Source organism: Delphinapterus leucas, chromosome 10, assembly GCF_059928025.1.
Source record: "Delphinapterus leucas isolate spDelLeu-1000000601 "Yukka" chromosome 10, BTC_Dleu_Yukka2, whole genome shotgun sequence".
In the NCBI taxonomy this organism is placed as follows: Eukaryota; Metazoa; Chordata; class Mammalia; order Artiodactyla; family Monodontidae; genus Delphinapterus; species Delphinapterus leucas.
In genome coordinates, this window is record NC_143138.1 from 101,701,779 (window position 1) to 101,722,663 (window position 20,885).

Genomic DNA, 20,885 nt, shown 5'->3' on the forward strand with positions numbered 1-20,885 from the left:
AAGACTGTCCGAGTGGGACTTCCCTGGTGGCGCAGCGGTTAAGAATCCGCCTGCCAATGCAGGGGACAAGGGTTCGAGCCCTGGTCCGGGAAGATCCCACATGCCGCGGAGCAACTAAGCCCGTGAGCCACAACTACTGAGCCTGTGCTCTAGAGTCCGTGAGCCACAACTACTGAGCTCGCGTGCCACAACTACTGAAGCCTGTGCACCTAGAGCCTGTGCTCTGCAACAAGAGAAAACACCGCAATGAGAAGCCCATGCATTGCAGTGAAGAGTAGCCCCCGCTTGCAGCAACTAGAGAAAGCCTGTGCACAGCAACGAAGACCCAATGCAGCCAAAAAAAAAATTAAAAAAAAAAGACTGTCTGAGTGCAGAGCCTCAGGTCTCAGTCTCTGTGCTAAGCCCGGAGAGGACAGCGACCTTGTCCGTACTGTTGGCTGCGTGGCCTCCGGGGCCTGGAGCAGCGTCCTCCGCACAGCAGGCACTCGGAAAGTGCTCATCACAGGAGTGGAGGTGTGAACGGGTGCCCTGCGCTGCAGATTCCTGAGTCCCTCCCCTGCACTGTCCCTCTGTGCGCTCATGTCTGTTCTGACTCTAGAGGATCAGCCTTCCAGTGTGGAGAGAACCAGTCGGAGAGTCAAAGGAGGGCCCTATGAGACAAACTTGATGGTGGAACTGGGCTCTGAGAGGGAAACAGCCTGTCCAAGGTCACAGCCACGATGGACTTAGCGATTGTGCCCAAGACGCGGTTGCCTTTCTGAGCACAGTTCAGCTGTCCAGGGGAAACAGCCTTCCTTTCCCTTCACCTCAGTTTTCCCAGCTATAAAATGATCTGACAGTCTGTGTCTACTGCAGCCAGACTCTCCCCAGCTGGAGAGGGTAAGCGGGGGACGGGTTTCCGGGCCCAGAGACGGTGGACAGAACCATCTCACTGGACAGGGCGTCCCCCGAGAAGCCCCATCCTCCCGGAGAGCGGCCAAGGCCCAGCACTCAGTCACCCCAGGCACTTGGTCCTCCTGAGCCAGGCTGGGCTGCTTGGGCAGCTCTGGGGCTCAAGCGGGCCAACCCCGGGCCCTGGGCAGCCCGGCACGCTCTCCCTTGCGCACCAGACTTGCCAGCGGCCGTGCCAAGTCTAGCCCAGGATTTGGGGTGGGGGTGAAGCGTAACAGTTCCTGAGTGTTTCCTATTTGCAAAACATTTCACAGAACTCTGCAAATTAGGTGTGAGGAAACCAAAGCCAGGCCAGGAAAGGAATCCAGAGCTCTGTTCAGGCCTGGCACGGGCCGGCCAGCCTCCTCAGCACGGCTATTTGGTTGTGCGATGAAGGGGTGAAGGGGTGAAGGGCTGAGGGGATGGGCGGGTGGACGGAGCGGGGAAACCCGCAGCCTCGGGGGTCAGCATCCGCCCGGTCTTACGCTGGAAGCATCCTGACCCACATCCTGCTTCCCCTGCTCTCTCGTCCCAAAGCCTTGGGGGCACAGGATGGGCTGAGTGCCCCCCACCAGGCTGGAAGGGAGAGCGGCGGTGGGAGAAGCCAAGGAGGCCCTGTCTCTCCCCACCTACCCAGAGTGTAGAGGATCCGCGTCATGAGGTTGAGGCCCACAAACATGGCTACCCAGCCGGCCGCCCGCAGGCCCCACGTCTTCAGGGAGTTGCTCTTCTGTTCCCGACGAAACACCTCCTGGAGGACAAGCGGGGAGGGGCCGTCACGTCTCAGCTCCGGGGGTCACCAGCCTACCCAGTCGGCAGGGCCAGAGCCAAGGGGCCCGGGCTGACCCAGGAGCCACTGCGTTTCTGGACAGACCAGAGGGCGGAAAGGGCACTACCCAGGCCTACGTGCCTCGCCCACCTGGCAGCACAGAGCAGGCAGGCTTGGGCCCTCAGATTCACAGCCCGCCTCCTCCAAGAGCCACCAGCCCACCGTCTCACCGAATAAACCTGACCCTCCTGCCGCAGCAGCGCCTTCCAGGGGTCACCTGTCCTCACGCGGCGTCAAGCCACGAGCCCCAGCACTCCTCTCTGGGGGGCAGCTCTGAGACCGGGGCCCCACCTGCGGGAGGCTGGGGCCCCACCTGCGGGAGGCGGAGCCCCGGGACAGAGGCCTGGGCTGGGCCTCCTAATTCTAGAAACTCCCTGGGGCCCTGAAAGCTGCCTGAGAAAGGGTGACTCACAGTCGCCAGGCTGGGAGGGGCCAGCCCTGCCTTGAGGTTGGTAACTGGCTACTGGGCCGCAGCCTGACCACACCCTCGTCCCAAGCTCAAGAAGAAGGCACAGCCCAGCGCCTCCTGGACTGGGGGCCGAAGGGAGGGGACGACAGCTGAAGGCCCAATAAGCGGGTCAAAAGGTCACAGCTAAGCCCTGCTGCCTGCCCACTACCTTAACCTTCCAAACCCTTATGGGTTGAGAGGGCAGGTTCAGAACAGCCTCCACGGATACGCTGTGCTCAACACACAAGCGCCTTTTCTGCTACGAGAAGGATGTCCTGCCTGGACAGGACAGGCTAACTTCTAAGGCAGGCACTGAACTAATGGCACATCTTTGCACCCCTTCTCCTCGGGGCTTGGGTGAGGCATGACCCCGTTTTACGGATGGGGTGGGTGCCCTGGTCTCTCTGGAGGTGCCCGCCCTCACTCGCCTGGTCCTGGGGCCACGTAGCTCAACCCCTTCACCCCAGTTCACGGGCCTCTGCCCGCCCCTCCCTGGGTAGGGCCACCCGGCGTCCTGGCCCCGACAAGGAGGGCCCTGGCCTGCTAGCGCGACTGGCTGGCCCCTTCTCTTCACTTGGGACTCAGCAAAAATGTCCCCTGCTGCCCACTGCCACAGGAGATTGCTGTCTCCATGTCTGTGAGCTCAGCGTCTGCCCCTCACACCAGGCTGCAGGGGCCCTGCCCACTGCTCCCCACTTCGGGGACGTGGGCTGCACACACAGGGAGACCTAACCCCTTCTACAGCTTTCTCTCGCCTCGGGGCCTGGGTCTGCCTCTGTGGTGGCAGTCTGTGACATGCCACTGGAGGGCAGAGCACAGGTGCACAGTGGCCACTCACCTCTGCTGAGATGTCCCCGTGGTGCAGAAGCAGCAAGGTGTCCCCGGACTTGGTGGAGTACGGGACCAGCTGGTCGCCCCGCTGCCGGGCAATCACGGTGACCTGGTCAGAGAATTCAGGCTTAGAGCTGCGGGGCAACCACCCACAGGCCCAGCACCCCTCCTCACCGTGTGCCAACGAGGCAGCGAGCGGGAACACCCACGCCACCCCGAGCCTCTGCCCCCACGTCGGCCCGGGGGACGGTGGCTCCCGTTTTGCTGCTCCATCCGAAGCTCCAGGGAGGACCCCGGGCAGAAGCGCGTTTCAGGGCTGAGCAGGGGCTGGGGCCTGGGTGATGGGGTCAGGAACGCGGGACCGAGTCTCTACAGAGCAGAAGCCGGGGTTAGGGGCAGAGGGACTGCACGTGATTGAAAGAACCTCATCGGGCCCAGCTGCGCGACCCCCAGCGCCGCGCCCTCAGCCTGGGGCCCATGGACGTGCACAGGGCACGTGTGCACACGGTGGGGGGGGGGCGCCCACAGCCTTTGCTTGGGCCCCAGCATCTGTGCCCAGGAAGGCCCCCCTGAGTCGGCCCGCGGAGCTGATTACCACGTGAGCTGGGCCCAGGTTGGGGTCATCGCCGCTCAGCCCTGCGTAGGAAAACGAGACGCGCAGGTCTCCGACCTGGGGTGGAAGAGAAGCAAGTGAGGGAGGCGGGAGCTGTCAGCTGGGCCCACGGTGTGCCCCACTCCCATGACCTCTGCCCTTGCCCAGGTGGCCCCATCACCCGGAAAGCCTCTCCCCTCCAATTTCCCTGGCCGAGTGTAGCTGTGATTCACCGGAACCGGACCAGAGTCTGAAGCTGCGCTCTGAGTCCCACGCGCTGTCGGGGGCGGGACTCTGGGGCCCTGACCTCTGCCATCTGAGCGCCCAAGCCCGCTGGGTACCTCGGGGTACTTGGGGTTTTCACTGTGGTAGAAATAGTCCCCCCGGCGAATGATGTCCACGTGTGGGTCCTCCAGCTTGGACAGACTCAGTGGCTTAAAGTTGTCCACTTTGTCGATGAGGCCTGAGAGAGGCAGGCAGTTAGAAACAGCACTGAGTCCACTGCAGCTCCTGGCTGCAGACCCTCAGCCTGACGGCCTTTCCAAGCACCCTCACAAGCCCAGCCATGCAGCCACCTCCTGCCTCGCCCCCTGGGGACCCCACACACCCGGGGCGTCCACACACGCCGTCTCCCACCCGGAGTCCCCCTCCGACTCCATTCTTCCGCAATGCCAGCCCCCTTCAGTCTTCAGCTCCTCCAGGAAGCCTTCCCTGTCCCCTCTTCCCCATCAGCTCTGCAAGGGCCTTAGCCTGGCAGCCACTCCACCTTGGGTCTGGTCATCTGTGCCCAGGCCTGGCTTCCCTGCTGCAGCAACAGCACGAGGCTGGGGCTGGCTGGCATGGCTGGCACCAGCTGAGCACCAGAGCAGACAGCAGACAAGCCAGGCCCTGGCTCATGCAGTCTCTCCCCCGTCCCCCTGGCTATCTGCCACCTAAGTGTCTTCTCTCCCTCCTTCCTGGGTCAGGCCCAGGGACTGAGACCCAGGGACAGAGCCCCAGGAGTTTCTGCGGCCACTGGTGCCACCCTGTCCCTTGCAAGCCTCTCTTTAGAGTCCCTTCGGGGCCTGTGATGAACCGGACGACCCTGGGCACAGGGCTGGGTGCCAGTGGGGCTCAGAAGTGGAGTCCTGGGGCCTTCTCTGCGCTGCCGGCTCCAGGGCTGCCTCGTCAGCCCAATAAGGACGCAGCACCTAGCAGCTGCTCCCCGGTATGGGTTTCAGGAGGGCTTCTACATGGTTCCCCACCTCCTGGGGACACACCTGCCCTCTGGCCTCGGCCCAGAGTATGATGCTGGAAAAGCTCCGGCTGACCCCATGCCCAGGACAGCAGGGGACCCCTTTAAGCATCTGAGGGCTGAGTGCTAGGGCCCCGGCTCCTGGGAGGCGGCCAGGTGAAAGTGCAGGGCCCCGGGTCAATGCTGGCTCATCTAAAGGGGCCTGAGACTCACCCGCCGAGAGGAAAAACCTGCCGATTTGGACGAAGGGGGCTGTTGCGGTGAATGACTCCACGGCCATCGCACTGTGGGAGAGGGGGAGCTTCTGGTGAAGGAGGGTGCTGGGCAGGCGCTGCTTGGGTCCCTGTGGGTTGTGCTGGGCAGGGTCCCAACCCAGAGGGCTCCTGCATGTCCAGCCCAGCCCCACAGTCTGGTCTTTCCCCCCCTGCCTCAGCCTCTGCCCGGGAGGAGCAGGCTCTTCCGGCCTCCTGTCCCCCAGAGCTTCCTACCCTCTTGCCTGGACCCCTACCAGCATGTCCCATCCTGTCCCCCAGCCTTCAGATGGCCCTTCCACGGACTTCACACCCTCGTGACCCTTCCCAGCCGGGCTAACACCCAAACCCTACTGTGCACATTCAAGGCCCTCCCTGGCCCAGCCCAGTGTCACGCTTGTCTCGCCACCCCCATCCTGCCCCTGAGCAGGGCCGGGTCAAACGCTGCTGCCTCCTGAAAGCCCCTGCTGACTGTCCTCCCACCCACGCCAACCGCTGGTGACCCCTCCAGGCACTCAGTCCGGCCTTACACCCGTGACCTGTTTGAGGGGAGGTCGCCTGGGGCCAGGGGTGTCAGGTCTCACCTCTGTTCCTGGTGCCCAGCACAGGACCTGGCCTCGGAAACCTGTCCCACATTTTCATCAGCTCACGAGACAGAAGCAACTCAATTCCATTACTCAGTTGAGGAGGCTGAGGCTGGGCACCTGCTAGTGGCTGACAAGGCTACGCTCAGGCCTGGGGACCTAGCTCTCACCTGGGGTTTTTGTGGCCAATCTCTCGGTCAAAGTTTCTGCTGTTGACGATTTCCGATCTCCATTCAGTGTCTGTTTCAGGCAGAGGGAAAAATGCAGAAACCACGGTAAACCTCAGGTTTGAGGCCCACTGGCCGCACGTCCTCTTATCCAAGCCTGCGACCACTCGGGAGCCAAAGGGGTGGCTACTGGAGCCTCGCTGGATGGATGGGAGAGCAGGGCTCTGAGGACCAGCACCCAAGGAGCCTGATGCTTGGTGAGGACAGAGCCCACAGGTGTGCAGGGAGGTGCTCTGTCCGCCCGCAGGCCTGGGGCCCGGTACTCACTGTAGGAGTACCTCCTCTCTGTCTTCACCTGCCCGTCCTCGGTGTATTCCCTGCAGGGAAAGCACAGGCAGCACCAGAGTCAGCCCATCACTCCCGAGGCATCCCCATCTCTAAGCATCTCCGGCTGGAAGCAACCTCGGGGCTCCCAGGTCAGACTCCCCAGATGGAGCAGGCTTGGTCCACACCAGCCCAGAAACAGGGTGCTCCCTGGCAAACAGCCAGCTCCAGGCCTCAAAGGCGCTCACTAGAGAAAAGAGCTTTCTCATCCTGAGCTGAAACCGGCCTCCCCTAGCTTGTGTCCCAGCCCTGCCCCGTGGGCTCAGCGATCTGCCTGCACCCTCTGCTCTGCGACAGCCCTGTGGAGGCCCCTGAGGCTGCCCTGCCCCAGACTGAGCCACCTGGGCTCCCCGAGTCCCCTCTCCACCCTCAGTCTTAGTACGTGTGGTCGATGAGAGCCTGCCTGGGGCTCCTGTTAGATCCGATAGCACATGACCCAGGACCCCCACCCCCACCCCCCACCGCCCCGCACACCATGGAAGAGAAGATGGGACACAACTTGGCACAGGTCCGTCTGAGCCTAAGCTGGGGCAGCCCTAGACAACTTCCCCGGAAGGGAGCTAACCAAGCCCACTTTCTCCTCCTAGCCCCTCTGCAGGAGATTCCTGCCACCTCCAAACAAGACCATCAGCCAGTAATTGGGGGATAACTCGACATTTCTCTGATAGGAAGATTTTATACTTTAAATTTCAGAAATGTCAAAGTGAGCGCCACCTGCACGTCACCCTAATCCCCACGCCTCCTTCAGCCCCAGTCAACTCTTCACCCGCTGGCCCCTCACCTGGACTCCTCGGTTTCCACCCATTGGTACATCTCCACGTGCCGCCGCAGCTTCACAGCCGGGAGGTAGACCCCGTAGTTTGGATCAGACAAGAGCTTCAGATAGAATCAAACAAGAAAAATAAAGGACAAGAATGCCCAGCTCGGGGGAAGCTGGGCTGGAGGAGAAACAGGTCCAGAGGGCAGAAGAGCACAGAGAACTCCGCGGCTGCTCGCATGGGGAGACGAGGGAAGCTGCCCGTCCCGAGTGCTGAACCTGCAAGCCTGTGACACAAGCCGCGTGCACAGCTCAGGCTGCTCGGCCCAAGTGCGCGGTAGCCACGCAGCGTGTCGGGTATTCAGACAGAAGACCTGGCACCAGACACACAAATCCATCATCACTGTTAAAGCGCCTCTTTGTGAGGCTCTTGCTTCGGGCCAGAGTCTGTGCCGGGAGGGTAGCTACTGAATCCCACCCAATCTTCAGAACCGGGCCCTGGTCTGTTACAATTATTCTCCCCATTTGACAGAGGAAGACACTGGGACTCAGGAAAGATGGGTCCACACGGCTGCTGAGAGATACAGCGGGAGTCACACCAGGTGTCCCCGTCTCCAAGGCCCATGCTTTCAAATCCTCCACCAGACAATGTCCTGCGACGTGTCCCGGCCTCCGCGGGTCAGCAACCACCGCCAAGCCTACCTTAGACGTCCGCAGGGCCCCAGGGATGTGCACCAGCCTCCCCTCATTCTCCGGAGCCACACTGTGGATGCTGTCGGGGGTCACCACGAGCGAGAGTCCCTCAGCCAGCAAGGTCGCCATCTTCACCGTGCGGCCCTGTGCACAGCGGCCAGTGAGGATTTCAACCACTGGGCACAGCTGCGCCCTCTGCCTTGGGCAAGAGGAGCCCAGGACGCGCGCTCTCCCACGAAGGCCACCCGGCACCCAGCTCAGCACCGCCCGCGCCAGGAAGAGCTGCTGCATCTTCTGCCCTGCACCCCTCCCCCATCTTCCTCTGCCTTCTCCGCCCCTTCCCTCCTGCTTCACTTGGGGCGATCGCACACCTGTTCAAATCATGTGACCCAGGCCTCGGCAGTCACATCCTGTGTCCACCGGCCACAGGCAGCGGTTCAGAGAGAGGACTGAGGCCACTGAGGGATCCCCCTGCGACTTCTGCTAAACTGATTTAGAAAGAGATGGTTCCTCTTTTCCCTGGGGTTGCTAAGCTGCTTGGATGTGACCCTGGAGTTACGGGGCCACCTTTGCCACCACAAAGGAAGAGACTGCCAGAGAAACATCCACAACAGAGAAAAATGGGCAAGAGATGGAGAAATGGAGATTCCTAGTGACCCAGCATGAACGCCTGGATGCAACCATGCCTGAAACTGATGCTACCCAGGATTGCAGGTGTGTGAACAGATCCATTCCCCCTCCTGCTTACATCAGTCGTGAGGTGGGTCACAAAAGAAAGAACTCTGATTAATTCAGCTCCTGCCCCCATAAAATCTAGACCCTTATTACCATATCCAGCCTCCGAATTCACAGTCTTTGCTCCCTGATACTGCAGGGACCCTCAATCTGCACAGAGGGACCCCGAACATCGTACCTCATTGGTAAAAATTAAGTAGAAGGAGAGCAGGAAGGTCATGAGCCCCACAAACATTCCACCCGAGGTCTCACTCAGCCGCTCCAGGAAGCCTGGCTGGGACTTGGTTGTAATTCTGACATGTTCTTTCCTGTTACTCGTACTGGAATACTGAAAAAAGACATAAAAAAAAAAAAAGAAAGAAAATTGGTTTTCAAAAAATAAACTGAATTTTGCTATTTATTTAGACTTTTTTTTTTTGGCTGCGTTGGGTCTTCGTTACTGTGCGCAGGCCTTCTCTAGTTGTGGCAAGTGGGGGCTACTCTTTGTTGTGGTGCGCAGGCTTCTCATTGCAGTGGCTTCTCTTGTTGCGGAGCATGGGCTCTAGGTGCGCGGGCTTCAGTAGTTGTGGCTCGTGGTCTCAGTAGTTGTGGCTTGCGGGCTGTAGAGCACAGGCTCACTAGTTGTGGCGCACCGGCTTAGTTGCTCCACGGCATGTGGGATCTTCCTGGACCAGGGCTCGAACCCATGTCCCCTGCACTGGCAGGTAGATTCTTAACCACTGGGCCACCAGGAAGTCCTATTTATACTGTTTTTATTGAGTTTTAATTCTATATGTTAAAAATGCACAGACCAGGCTTCCCTGGTGGCACAGAGGTTGAGAGTCCGCCTACCAATGCAGGGGACACGGGCTCGTGCCCTGGTCCGGGAAGATCCCACATGCCGCGGAGCGGCTGGGCCCGTGAGCCATGGCCGCGGAGCCTGTGCGTCCGGAGCCTGCGCTCCGCAACGGGAGAGGCCACGGCAGTGAGAGGCCCGCGTACCGCAAAAAAAAAAAAAAAAAAAAAAAATGCACATACCAAGTGTTTGGTTTTGACAAGTGCATACCCCATGTGTCAAGACACAGAACATGTCTATCACCCAGAAGGCTCCTTGTGCCCCTTTCCTGACACTACTCCCTCTCCCCACCGCCCAGAGGTAACAACGATTTGAATCCGTATCACTACGGATTAGTTTTGCGTCTTCTAGAACCTGGTATGAATGGAATCACCACACAGCATCAACTCCTTCTGTCCAGATTCTTTAACTCAGCGTAACGCTTTTGAGGGTCATCTATGTCACGGTATCAGTAATTTGTTTCTTTTTATGGCCAAGTAGAATTCTACCCACGAGCATATCACTTCTGTTGATTCACTCACCAGTAGATGGATACCCTGGTTGTTTCCAGTTCCTAGCTATTATGAACAACGCTTCTGTGAACACTCATGTACAAGTTGGTGAAATAACGTTTATATTTTAAGGCAGGACACGAAAATTTAAACATAAAATTCTGTGTCCATTTGGGCCTCTTCTCTTCCTCCCTAACATGCAGTCTGCATCTGCATTACACTCACCAGACCTTCTCAAAGACAGGAGCGCCTGCTTGACCATAAAGCCCTTTTTTTTTCCCTTTCTTCTGATGCTAGCAATGTAACTTCTTAAAACAACAGCGTTCTTTCCCAGCCCTGCAGGGGGTCATGATGACTTGCTGCTCGCTTTGTACACATACCTACTTGGACTATGTATCCTTGGTGAACTTTATGTAGATCAGTATGTCATTTTCATTTACCATCCTTTGTCCCAAAAATGTACATGACTATGCCTTCGACCTCTAGCAGGCGAAACAGTTCTCAGAGCTTCTGAGAGTCTGGGTCTCAGAAGTCCTGGGTCATAACCCTGTTTGGCTCAAATAAAATGCCCTTTTTTCTTTGTCACTTGGTTGTTAGTTGAATTTTCGTGGACATCTGCTTGGCGTAGGTGGCGGGATATCAGAGACAGACAGCAGAGGACACCTGGAGTCCACCCCGAACGGGTGCTTGGTACCAGCACAGGCCCTTGGAGCTCCACTCCTCCGTATTCCTCAGGCACTTTGGTGGGTTCTCCTGGTGCCTGGACAGCACTGCTTTAAATGACATCCTGAGTTTTACTTGAGCTGTTTTTCTTGGGACTTGGAGTCCTAAGGGGGTACTGGAACATATCCTAGGCAGGGACCTCGGAGGAGCTTTGGAGTGAACGGGGTTCACTGGTCTCTTTTAAAAACTGACTTAAATTGGAAAGATTATGTATATACGGTCTGAACAAACTGCTAGTGAAATGAGAGACTGAGCATGTTCAGCTCCGAAGTAAAGGGACACTTGCTCCTTCCAGCCACCAGCCGTTCTCAGGCGACTGGGGGAAGTGTCTGAGGATCAAGTCTCTTAACATGCATCGGTCGCACAGGGAGTCCCACCACAACCACTGAGTAAGTTCTGCTCGCCAGGTGCGCATCATAAAGGCTGATCACCCTGCGCTCTGAGCATCCACGGTGGTTTTAGACTGTCGGAGGGAGAAGCCAAGACGCGTGAGAGTCAAGCTGACCCAAGGGGAAGCCCTTAGGGAGACAGACACACATTCGATCCATCACACCGCCCTCAGAAAGTTGTTCAGATCCTATCTGAATTCGGCTGCCAAATTAATAATGGGAAACCGTGCTCAAAGGCCAAACAGCCCCCTGATGGGCAGCCACTCTGGCTGGCTTCATGAAGAACCGATGCTTTTGCAAACACTTATCATGCTTTTGCAAACACTTATCTTAACTCTTTAATGGCCAGGATGGAGCTCTTCTAACATTCCAACACTGTAGAGAAAGCTGGCTTGATAAAACATCTTTTCAAAACTCTGACCCTGAGAGAACAAAAGTATTCCTAGGAGAAAGCCTGAAATTACAACTCTTATCATGTCCCTGAAATGTAAACACAGCCCACATCGCCTGAGTCTACAACCTTGGCTTAATAGACTCTAAAACTGTGGGAAAAAAAGGGGGGCGCGGGGGTGGGGGGCGCACAGTGTGTGCAAAGAGGAGGCCATTGTGAAACTCAAGCAGGAAAACCAGGAGACTTCTGTCCGTGTCTGGCTGGATATGTGCATGTCTGCATGTATGTATGATCCGTCTCTAACTCCAAATGGTATTATCAACATTAATTGGTAAAAGAGGTTTACTTAATTGACTTAAAAGTAAATGCATACAAATCAAATATTTCTAAATGTAATTACACTAGCCCGAATTTTTAAAGGATCACATAATCTAGGCTTAATCTTTAATGAATGAAAATGAGTCAGAATTGATGGTTTAATTAATAGACATGTCTTTAGAGTCAAACGTTAAGTGTAATACTTTAACTGTACCTAGGTTTACTGAAAGTTAATAAGCTCATGTTATCTCTGTTATAAAATTTGTCAACAAGAAAATTAACTTGGTATGATAATATTTTCATAAGTAATAAATAAGTTTTGGGGTGAACTCTTTAAGAATAATTTTGTTTTATGGTATGTCTGCCTAAAAACAGTTTCTCCAGATTTTTGGTGACTTGAAACTTCAGCGTTCTGCTAAATTAAGTCAAATGATGGAATTCACTGAATGTCTAGATCATTTTCTTAATAAGAAATACTGAAACATTAATTGCTAAAGAAGTCTATGTTTACCTACTTTGATCTCTTATTACAGAGAGATTAAACATGTTTGAGACTATTAGTAAATATATTCTGTGCTTTGTTGGAAGACAATATAAAGTGGCATACATTTCTAAAAATTAATTTTAAAAAGGGAACCCTGAGAAAAGAGTTTTATGCATGGCCAGGACTTAGTAAGATCAGACTGAATTTAATTAAATGAATGAAATTTAATATTAAAGGTGAAATGGTGAAAACTAGAGTTTGTTTTTTTCTGTTAAGAGGACAAAGTTCTCTTGAAGTATTGATCTGCTTTTGATAACAGACTGTAAAGTTTCTTTACCTCTTAAGTAATCTTCTGTAACTTTCTGTATTTGCTTTTGAAATCTTTTACTAGCACTTTGGTTAAGTGAATAAATATTGTTTCCCAGTGACTTATGATTCTACTTAGCCAAACATTTAAAACCTCTTGATATCGTTCACAAACTTCCTCAAATCAAATTCTAAATGTTCTTTTGGCCTCCAGCTACCTTTGGGAAGCTTCAGAAGGCCCCTAAACAGCTCAAAGAGAAATATTTAAACTAATTAGGCTCATTTGGTATGTTAAATTACATGGGAAACATTGTCAAATGAGTAATGATAAATCTTGTTAGGCTGTATTATATGGCTAAATATATTACTATAAACATTCTAGAAATTATATGAAGTTCCTAACATTTGAAATGCCCTGGTATGTTGTCAGTCATGATTTACAGTATCTTAAAATGTTGTATGCCACAGAAATAGCCACATTTCCTTGATAACCACACTGTAATCAGGTCTTTAACCATGCTTTTAAGTCTTCTGTCACTTATACACAGTTATGCCTATACAATAACTGATGCTTTTACAGAAATGTTTGTAGATGACTTGCTGTTATGCTCCCAAATTAAATTAGACTCGGTAGCAAAAGGACCTCCTCCTTGTACGAGGGCTATTTCAGCCACGGCTCTCACATAAAGCCACTGAAGAAATAGTAATGGGGTCTCCTTTAACTATTTATGTCCCACACTCGGGTGACTTTCTTCTAAACTCTCGCCACCCTCAGCACTATTCTATAATCCAGCTAGCTTCCTATGAAGTATCGTTGCTTTATGCTACCTTGGTTCCATGTAATAACCTTAACCCTGCAACTCTGCTTCCAGCACCACAGGAAGAAAACAACCATGACTGCGTTTTGTTAACCAATTATCTTCTTGCTTCCAGGAAGCCCGTATCGGTAATGCTGATCTAATTTAATTTATAGATGGTCCTACTTAAGGGATGAGCACGGACATTACCGAGCTGGATATGCAGTAACGCCCACAGCAGACATAATCGAAAACTTTTACTTACCAGGAACAAAGTCAGCACAAGCTGAATTAACTGCCTTAACTCTAGCTAAAGACCAGTTAACACATATTTATACTGACAGTCACCATGCCTCTGGAGTGACACACGACTTTGGAATGTTACGGAAACAATGAGGTTTTTAAGCTCTTCAGGAAAACCTAATAAAAAAATGGAAAACAGGTTGCAGAGTTGTTGTTATACGACTGCCGATACGGTTAGCAATTATAGAAACCGTAATTTTCAATAATCTTCAGTTTTCACCTACGCCCGGCATTCCAAATCTGACAGTACGTAAACTAGAGGAAATCAGCTCGGTGACGCTCCCGCCCATGAGGCAGCTTTAAACACTCATCCTATCCAGCCTCCAGAACGGCCACTGCTCTCAGTTAACCCTGCTAACCCAGTAAAAGATTTCCTTCTACAGGCTCAAGAAATTGCCACTAAAGAAGAGAAACAAATATGGCCACAAAAAGGGGAATTCTGACCCCACCACAGATATATGGTTTAGGCCTGATTGAAAAAAAAACACCTAGTGTCTGGAGCACAACTGCCATCACTCCAGCACGCACCCCCTTTAACTCACTGTGCGCCTGAGAAAAAGGTTTCTGGGGAAAACAGTATTCTTGGAAACTTGCCTCCACGGTGGTTCAAGGGAAACATTACATTATTGTCAGGGTCTCACTGAGGCACTTAGAAAACAATCGGTAACTAACTCTTTTTACAGCGAGCTCCCAGAAAACCCTACAGATCATGGATTATAACCTAGTGACTTTGTTTATTGGAAAGGACATCAAATAAATGATTCTTTGCAGCCACAAGGGGAAGAACCTTATCTGTTATTGTTAACTAATCCATGCTCAGCCAAACCGAAAGACATTAATTCATGGATTCACGCCTCTCATTTTAAAAAGGCCCCTCCACCTAAATGGACTTCGAACCGTTTCTAACACCCTGTTTCAACTAAGACGAGTACCACCAAGCCAGGACAAGGGGACAACAGCAGCAGACAGCTGCCCCAAGAGTCCAGACCAGGCCTGCAAGACCCATCCTACCAGTTCAATTGTACTATTTACCAAATGTCTGTCAAAACTGACAGCTACTGTTTTACTTCTAGCTATGCTTTTGCCCCAGGGTTTAAGATGGAAGGAAAATTCCTTACTACAGCTGTTGCAGAGTATAGCTACTGGAGGCAAATTTAACCGATCGCTGGATCTGTCATCCAACTCTTCAGACAATACAAGGCCGACACAGGCCCTCATAACTCCTGTCATTGACTTTTCAGATGTTCCCAATGTTACCACTTACTTAGATCAACCTCCCTCTGGCCTAACCTTTCAGGTCCAAATTTTCTAATGTACTAATGTGTCCATGCCTTGTCTGACACTACACTACCCTCAGTCCTTAGGGACCAGACACAACTTACGCTAGTACCCACACCCCAGCCCCGCCCCACCCCGAGCTCCATCTCTTACTTAACTTACAAATGTCTTGAAGAGAAAAACACAAGGAACTTGTGCCCACAACTCCCCCATGTCAAATACCATACAGACAGCTTTCAGAAAGCCTGCAAGAATGACCATGGTTTAATACCGTGTTAGCAAAACTTCCAATCGATGCGGCTATTCATGAGAGCTCTCTGGGAGGGAACACTTGCATCCCTAGGTTTTATCTTCTTCTATGGTATTGGAATTGACACACCTACCCAAGGATGGGCACATAAATGTCTTAACAGCTGGCAGGTAAAAGGCTTTTTGTTTGTTGGGCATTATGTTACCCCACTGTCTATACAATGAGGCAGATGAACCTCCTTTCTCTCTCCATGACAGTCAAGATATCCATGTTAGCAGGATATCAAGATATCTGGTGGCAAAGTCTTTTGGGAATCTTGAGTCCTAGGGCAGGAATATATGTAAACAGAGATATGCTCAGAAATCTATCAGGCACCATTGGTCAAACAGCCAAAGAGACTGCAAGCAGCACTGCAGCCCAACAGACATCCCTAAGATCTGTAGCTCATGTAGTATTAGATAACAGTGCTACCTTAGAAAACGTATAACTATAAAATGTTTCCCCATCAGCATACACCTCTTTGTTTACTCTATAGGATTAATTTACTCAATTCTGAAGTTTCTACGATGGGAAAGTGATGTTGCAAAATCGAATAGCTCTTGATTTTTAACACCACCTTGCAAGGAGAAGCTTGTGCTGTAACCCAGACTAAATGTTGCGTTTCCATATAGGATGAGTCCTCTAATACAACTCATTTAACAGCTCACATACCAAGCACAATTTCCGTACTGAAGGATCCCCTTCCTAGTCCAGGTGAAATCTCAGGGAAATGGCTCAACTCTGTGGATTCATGGCTTAAAGCTCTGCTTGTGACTTTGTTATTGTCGTTGGCTTTATTGATTTCATTTACAGAGTAATAATCTCTTGTGCCTCTTGTATATTCAAAACTCCAGGGACTTCCCTGGTGGCGCAGTGGTTGAGAATCCACCTGCCAATGCAGGGGACACAGGTTCAATCCCTGGTCTGGGAAGATCCCACATGCCACAGAGCAACTAAACCCATGCGCCACAACTGCTGAGCCTGTGCTCTAGGGCACACGTGCCACACCAACTGAGCCCACGTGCTGCAACTACTGAAGCCCGCACGCCTAGAGCCCGTGCTCCGCAATGAGAAGCCACCACAATGTGAAGCCCGCCCACCGCAACCAAGAGTAGCCCCCACTCGCCACAACTAGAGAAAGCCCACGCGCAGCAACGAAGACCCAACACAGCCAAAAAAAAAAAAAAACTCCAACTAAAATAACAATGTCTAACAATTTGACACTATTGATCATACCTGTAGTTCTATATAAGATAATAGGTATGCACAATGCATATGCAGGGTAAAACTGGCATAAGTCCTATTGGACAATTGACCATCAGTCCTTGCCAAGCAGTTTACTAGCCTAACCCTCTAAAAAGAAAGAAAGAACCAGGCTATTAAGATCTGTCATCAAGGGAGAGGATGCAGGGCAGGTAAGCAACCACCAACCCCATCGAGGGACCAAATATTTGATCACCTAATGTATTCTACCAAAAGATTAATGATCAAAAGGGGGAAAAAGATGAAATGAAATTTATATTTTAAGGCAGGACATGAAAATTTAAGCCTAAAATTCTGTGTGCATTTGGGCCTCTTCTCTCCCTCCCTAACGTGCAGTCTGCATCTGCATTACACTCACCAGACCTTCTCAAAGACAGGAGCACCTGCTCGACTGTAAAGATTATTTTTTTTCCCTTTCTTCTGATGCAAGCAATGCAACTTCTCAAAAGAATAGCGTTCTTTCCCAGCTCTGCAGGCAGTCATGGTGATTTACTGCTCCTTTGTATGTGCCTACTGGACAACGTGTCTTTGATGAACTTCATAGAAAATATCAGTATGTCATTTTGATGTTTGATCCTTTGATTTGAAAATGTACACGACTGTGCCTTTGACTTCTTTTTTTTTTAAATATGTAAGATACATTTATATAATGATAAGTGCAACGAAGAACATACTACAGGATAATGGGATAAAATGACGGGGGTGGAAAGTGGAGTGGACTGGGGATGGCACTTGAGACTTCAGTCAGTATACACAGCCTTGGGAGGAGGCTGACTTTTTTTTTTTTTTTTGGCTGTGATGGGTCTTCATTGCGACGTGCGAGCTTTCTCTAGTTGCGGCGAGCGGGGGCTACTCTTCGTTGCAGTGCATGGGCTTCTCATTGCGGTGTGTGCCTTTGACTTCTAACATGTGGAACAGTTCTCAAGAGCTTCTGAGAGTCTATCTCCTGGGTTATAATCCTGTTTGGCTCAAAGAGAATTAACTTTTTTTCCTCTTAACTTGACTGTTAATTGAATTTTTGTCACAGTCTTCAGGAAAACATGTGTTTTCATTTCCCCTGGGTATTAGGTACATACCTAGGAGTGGAACTGATGGATCATAGGGAAGATGTATGTTTTTTAAGAAATTAGCAAATTGTTTTACAAACAGTTTATTAGAGATATATTTCTTATTCAGTTCAATGAATAGTGGCTGAGTTTCCTTAGGGCAGTGCCAGGCCTCACAGGGGTAAGAATGTAGGGGTGAGAGGCTTTGGGGCCATTGAGTCAGGGTGACAAACAGTGCCAGGCCTTGCTGAGTGCCTGGTGAGAGGGGCAGATCCAGTGTTAAAGGAGTGACCCCTTCCAGCTGGGAGGGTCAAAGCAGGCCCCCTGAAGGAGGGGGCATTTTGAGTGGGCTCTCAGAGGCGGACCCTGGGGTGAGGGCACCCCTAGCAGGGGGAACAGCGGCCTCTCTGCTCTGGCTGGGTTGTGGAGGGCATGGGGAGGAGAGGAGGGCAGCTAGGCGGCTCTAGGTGGGTCATGGTAGGCTGCAAACTCCAGAGTCAGTGGGTCAGGATTGTCCAGCCAGTAATAAAGCACAGTTCAGCGTGTCCGCTGCTGACCCAGAGCGTCATCATCCAAAGCAGGACTCTGGAGCCAGAAGGCTGGGTTTGAATGCAGGCTCTGCTACACAGCAGCTATGAGACCTTGGGCAAGCGATTTAACCCCTCTGTGCCCGGCACTTCCTCATGGGTAAAATGGGGATAATAATCCAGTACATAGGGTTGTGGTAAGAACCAGAGGACATAATTATTGGATGCTCAGTGCCCAGGGCACAGGGAGCCCCATGCCGGTGCTGGCTGGTAGGAATGCAGTCAGCTTTCTCTATCACTGATACCAAGGCTGGGCTAGGCTGAGCTGACAAAAGCCACAAAGGTGTAAGCGGTTCCCGGATGAGCATGCAGGGTAAGCTAGCCCATCCTGGCACTGGGGAGTCAGAGGAGAATCAAGGCAGTCTCTGCTTAAACGAAGCTGGTGCCATGTTCTCTGACTGTCGCTGAATGCCACCAGTCCAGGCCTGCCAGGGCCCAGATGTCCATTGCGTTCAGAAATGGTCTTGACTTTCCAGGTCATTTGGAAACATTAGTGGAGCAATTTGCTGCAGGCAGGTAGGTGACCATCAACCATCATCATGATGACAATGACTAACACTCCAGTCTATCACAGGCCAGACACGGACAAGCCCAAAGAGGTGGACGCTATCACGACCCCATTTCGCAGGCAGGAACACAGAGGCTCAGCAGTTATACCACCAGTCCAGATCACACAACCTCTAAGAGATGAACTTAGGATTCAAATATGGGCAGACTGGAGGCCACTCTCCTACCACTCTGCTCTGGACTGCGTTCCTCACTCCTTGGGAGCTCGCTGCAGGCAGGCAGGCAAGACAGGAAAAGAAGCCAGTCTCGCTACAGCCAGTGCAGTCCCCAAGTCGGTGGCTGGAAGGCCTGGCTTCCTCCTGGCACTCCCCTCAGCACACAGCTAGGAGCCAACATCAAGATAAGGGGCTCAAAGATGGCCTTAGGAGAAGAAGGTGCCCCTCAGGCTGGCGAGCGTGCAGAGTGGCTTGACACACCCAGCCTACATTCTGGACCAAATGCCCAGTAAACATTGATGTTTGTGGAGATTTCCTCCCTGCCCACTCCCCTACTCCAGGCTTCGAATCAATGAGCAGTGAGTGGTAGGAACAAGGGTCAACATACAGGCCCTGAAAATCACTTGCTGTGTAACACTGAGTAAGCTGCTCTACCTCTCTGATCCTGTTTACTCATTTATAAAGTGGCGATGGTAACAGTAACTCCATCACTGGACAGATTTTACAGTGATTAATAATCCTGTGGCCTCCTTGCTCCGCCCCATCATCTTCAGATCTTTCTTCCTCACGGGGTCTGGTGGCCCCTGTAAATGTGCACCCCACTGCTGGGTGAATCAACAAAGGTTTGGCAGCAGAGGGAACCCTAATTCGTCTCCATTCTTTGGCAAAGGTCAGGACCCAATGTATCCAAGGTCTCTGCCCACCAAGACTGAAGACAAACTTTTATTTTTTACGTATTAAGTACCTACTATGCCCCAGACACTATGCTAAATACAGTCTCCCTTAAACTTCACAGTAACTGCTCCCATGAGGAAACAAAAATCCCAAGAGATTAAGGCCACACAGCTACTGAGGAAGAATCTGCATTTTCCCCCAGGTCAGCCTGACTCCAAAACCTGCCCCACACCTTCCCACGACCTGCCAAACTGGCTGTGAGACCCTGGGCAAGTGCCTTCCCCTGCCGGGGAAGTTCCCCATCTGTAACATATGGTGGTGGCGGTATGGGGGCAGGCCCGTGTCCTAACAGCTTGGGTCTCTCCCGGCAGCGGACCCTGCGTCTCACGGACCACCTCTAGGTGCGCCATTTAAGGTTTCTCGGCCTCCCAGACAACTCTAATCCAGGCTGTGGGAGACACAGCCCTGGCTTCTCAGGGGGTGTGGGAGGCAGAGAGGGCGCTTGGGGACAGAGGAGGGGCCTGAAAAGAGCAGGTAACAGACCAGGGGAGAGTGGCTGGACACTCCACCACAGCAGGAGGGAGGGAGTGCCTGGGCTGGCAGGGCTGCGAGCTGGCTCCACACACACTTTCAGAGAGAAGGCGAGTGTGAATCACCAGCTCCTCCCATGCCCTGCACCCTGGCGGGAGGTGCCCCTCTGTTTGTTGAATGAATGTTGGGCTTAAATAGAAAGATTCCTGAAATAAGGCTGGCTGCAGGAAAAAGCAGCCAGCAGCCGTTCCAGGGGCACCACCTTCGGCCAGGGCGTCTGCAACCAAATACATGCTAGGAGGCAGACGGCCCGGCCGTAGGGAAATGACCCCTTCTCTCCGTCGTCCTAACTCCTCGGCTCCCAAACCAGCCCACGCCCCTTTGCAGCATCACAGCCAGGGTTTACATACCCCCCTGGGGCGGGGAGCTCACCGCCCGCCCGGACAGTGCTTCGCGGATCGGCTTCGCCACCGCCCCAGTGGACTGGCCCCTTCTCTGCGGCCCAGTCCAGCCCTCAAGATCCTTACATGGGAGAAATCCGAGGGCCCAGGCGAGAACTGGGAACGAAAGGAGAAGCTGCGGGGAGCCGAAGCCACACGTCCCGACGCCCGGTCCCCGCCACCGCGCGCCCCAAGGAGTCCGGCCGAGCTGGGAGAAACGGACAGACGACTCGGCTGCCAGAAGGCCCGGATACGGGAGAGGGAGGGGTTCACCGGGCAGGGGGCCGCGGCGCGCCCGCGGGGAGAGGGGCCCGGGAGACGGGGAGCCCTGGGTGTGGCCGGCGAACCAGAAGACACTCACGTTCGCGGCCATGCCGCCCGCCTCGCTCGGCTCAGCTCCGAGAGGTGCTTACGGCCGCAGCGCGGAGTCCCGATGCTTCTCGCCTGCCGGAGAGCGGTAAACAACCAGCCGAATCCCAGAGCCCGGGACGCGCCACAGTTACCGCCCCGCGGACACGAGCTTTTCGGCTCTCGCTCGCCGCGCCGCGCCGCGCCGCCTCCTGGGAAACGTAGTCCAGGGTC

General features: G+C 53.0%; 1 protein-coding gene across 4 annotated transcripts in view; it reads right to left on the bottom strand.

Annotated features, from left to right (window-relative positions):
* Window positions 1-20,858, bottom strand: part of TMEM43 (transmembrane protein 43) — a 35,383-nt gene extending 14,525 nt beyond the window's left edge. For 2 of the 4 annotated variants that reach the window (XM_030759426.2, XM_089919789.1), the window contains exons 1-11: window positions 20,665-20,857; window positions 8,614-8,763; window positions 7,710-7,844; window positions 7,032-7,126; window positions 6,194-6,243; window positions 5,870-5,939; window positions 5,078-5,148; window positions 3,972-4,093; window positions 3,634-3,708; window positions 3,046-3,147; window positions 1,564-1,681 (exon numbers count right to left, since the gene is read on the bottom strand). In XM_030759426.2, coding sequence (XP_030615286.1) covers window positions 1,564-1,681; window positions 3,046-3,147; window positions 3,634-3,708; window positions 3,972-4,093; window positions 5,078-5,148; window positions 5,870-5,939; window positions 6,194-6,243; window positions 7,032-7,126; window positions 7,710-7,844; window positions 8,614-8,763; window positions 20,665-20,676 — 1,000 coding nt within the window. In that variant the 5' untranslated portion in view covers window positions 20,677-20,857. Of the gene's footprint in view, window positions 1-1,563; window positions 1,682-3,045; window positions 3,148-3,633; window positions 3,709-3,971; window positions 4,094-5,077; window positions 5,149-5,869; window positions 5,940-6,193; window positions 6,244-7,031; window positions 7,127-7,709; window positions 7,845-8,613; window positions 8,764-20,664 lie in introns of all 4 variants that reach the window. The other 2 variants (XM_089919791.1, XM_089919790.1) reach the window with 1 other exon arrangement.
* Between the last annotated feature and the right edge of the window lie 27 nt (window positions 20,859-20,885).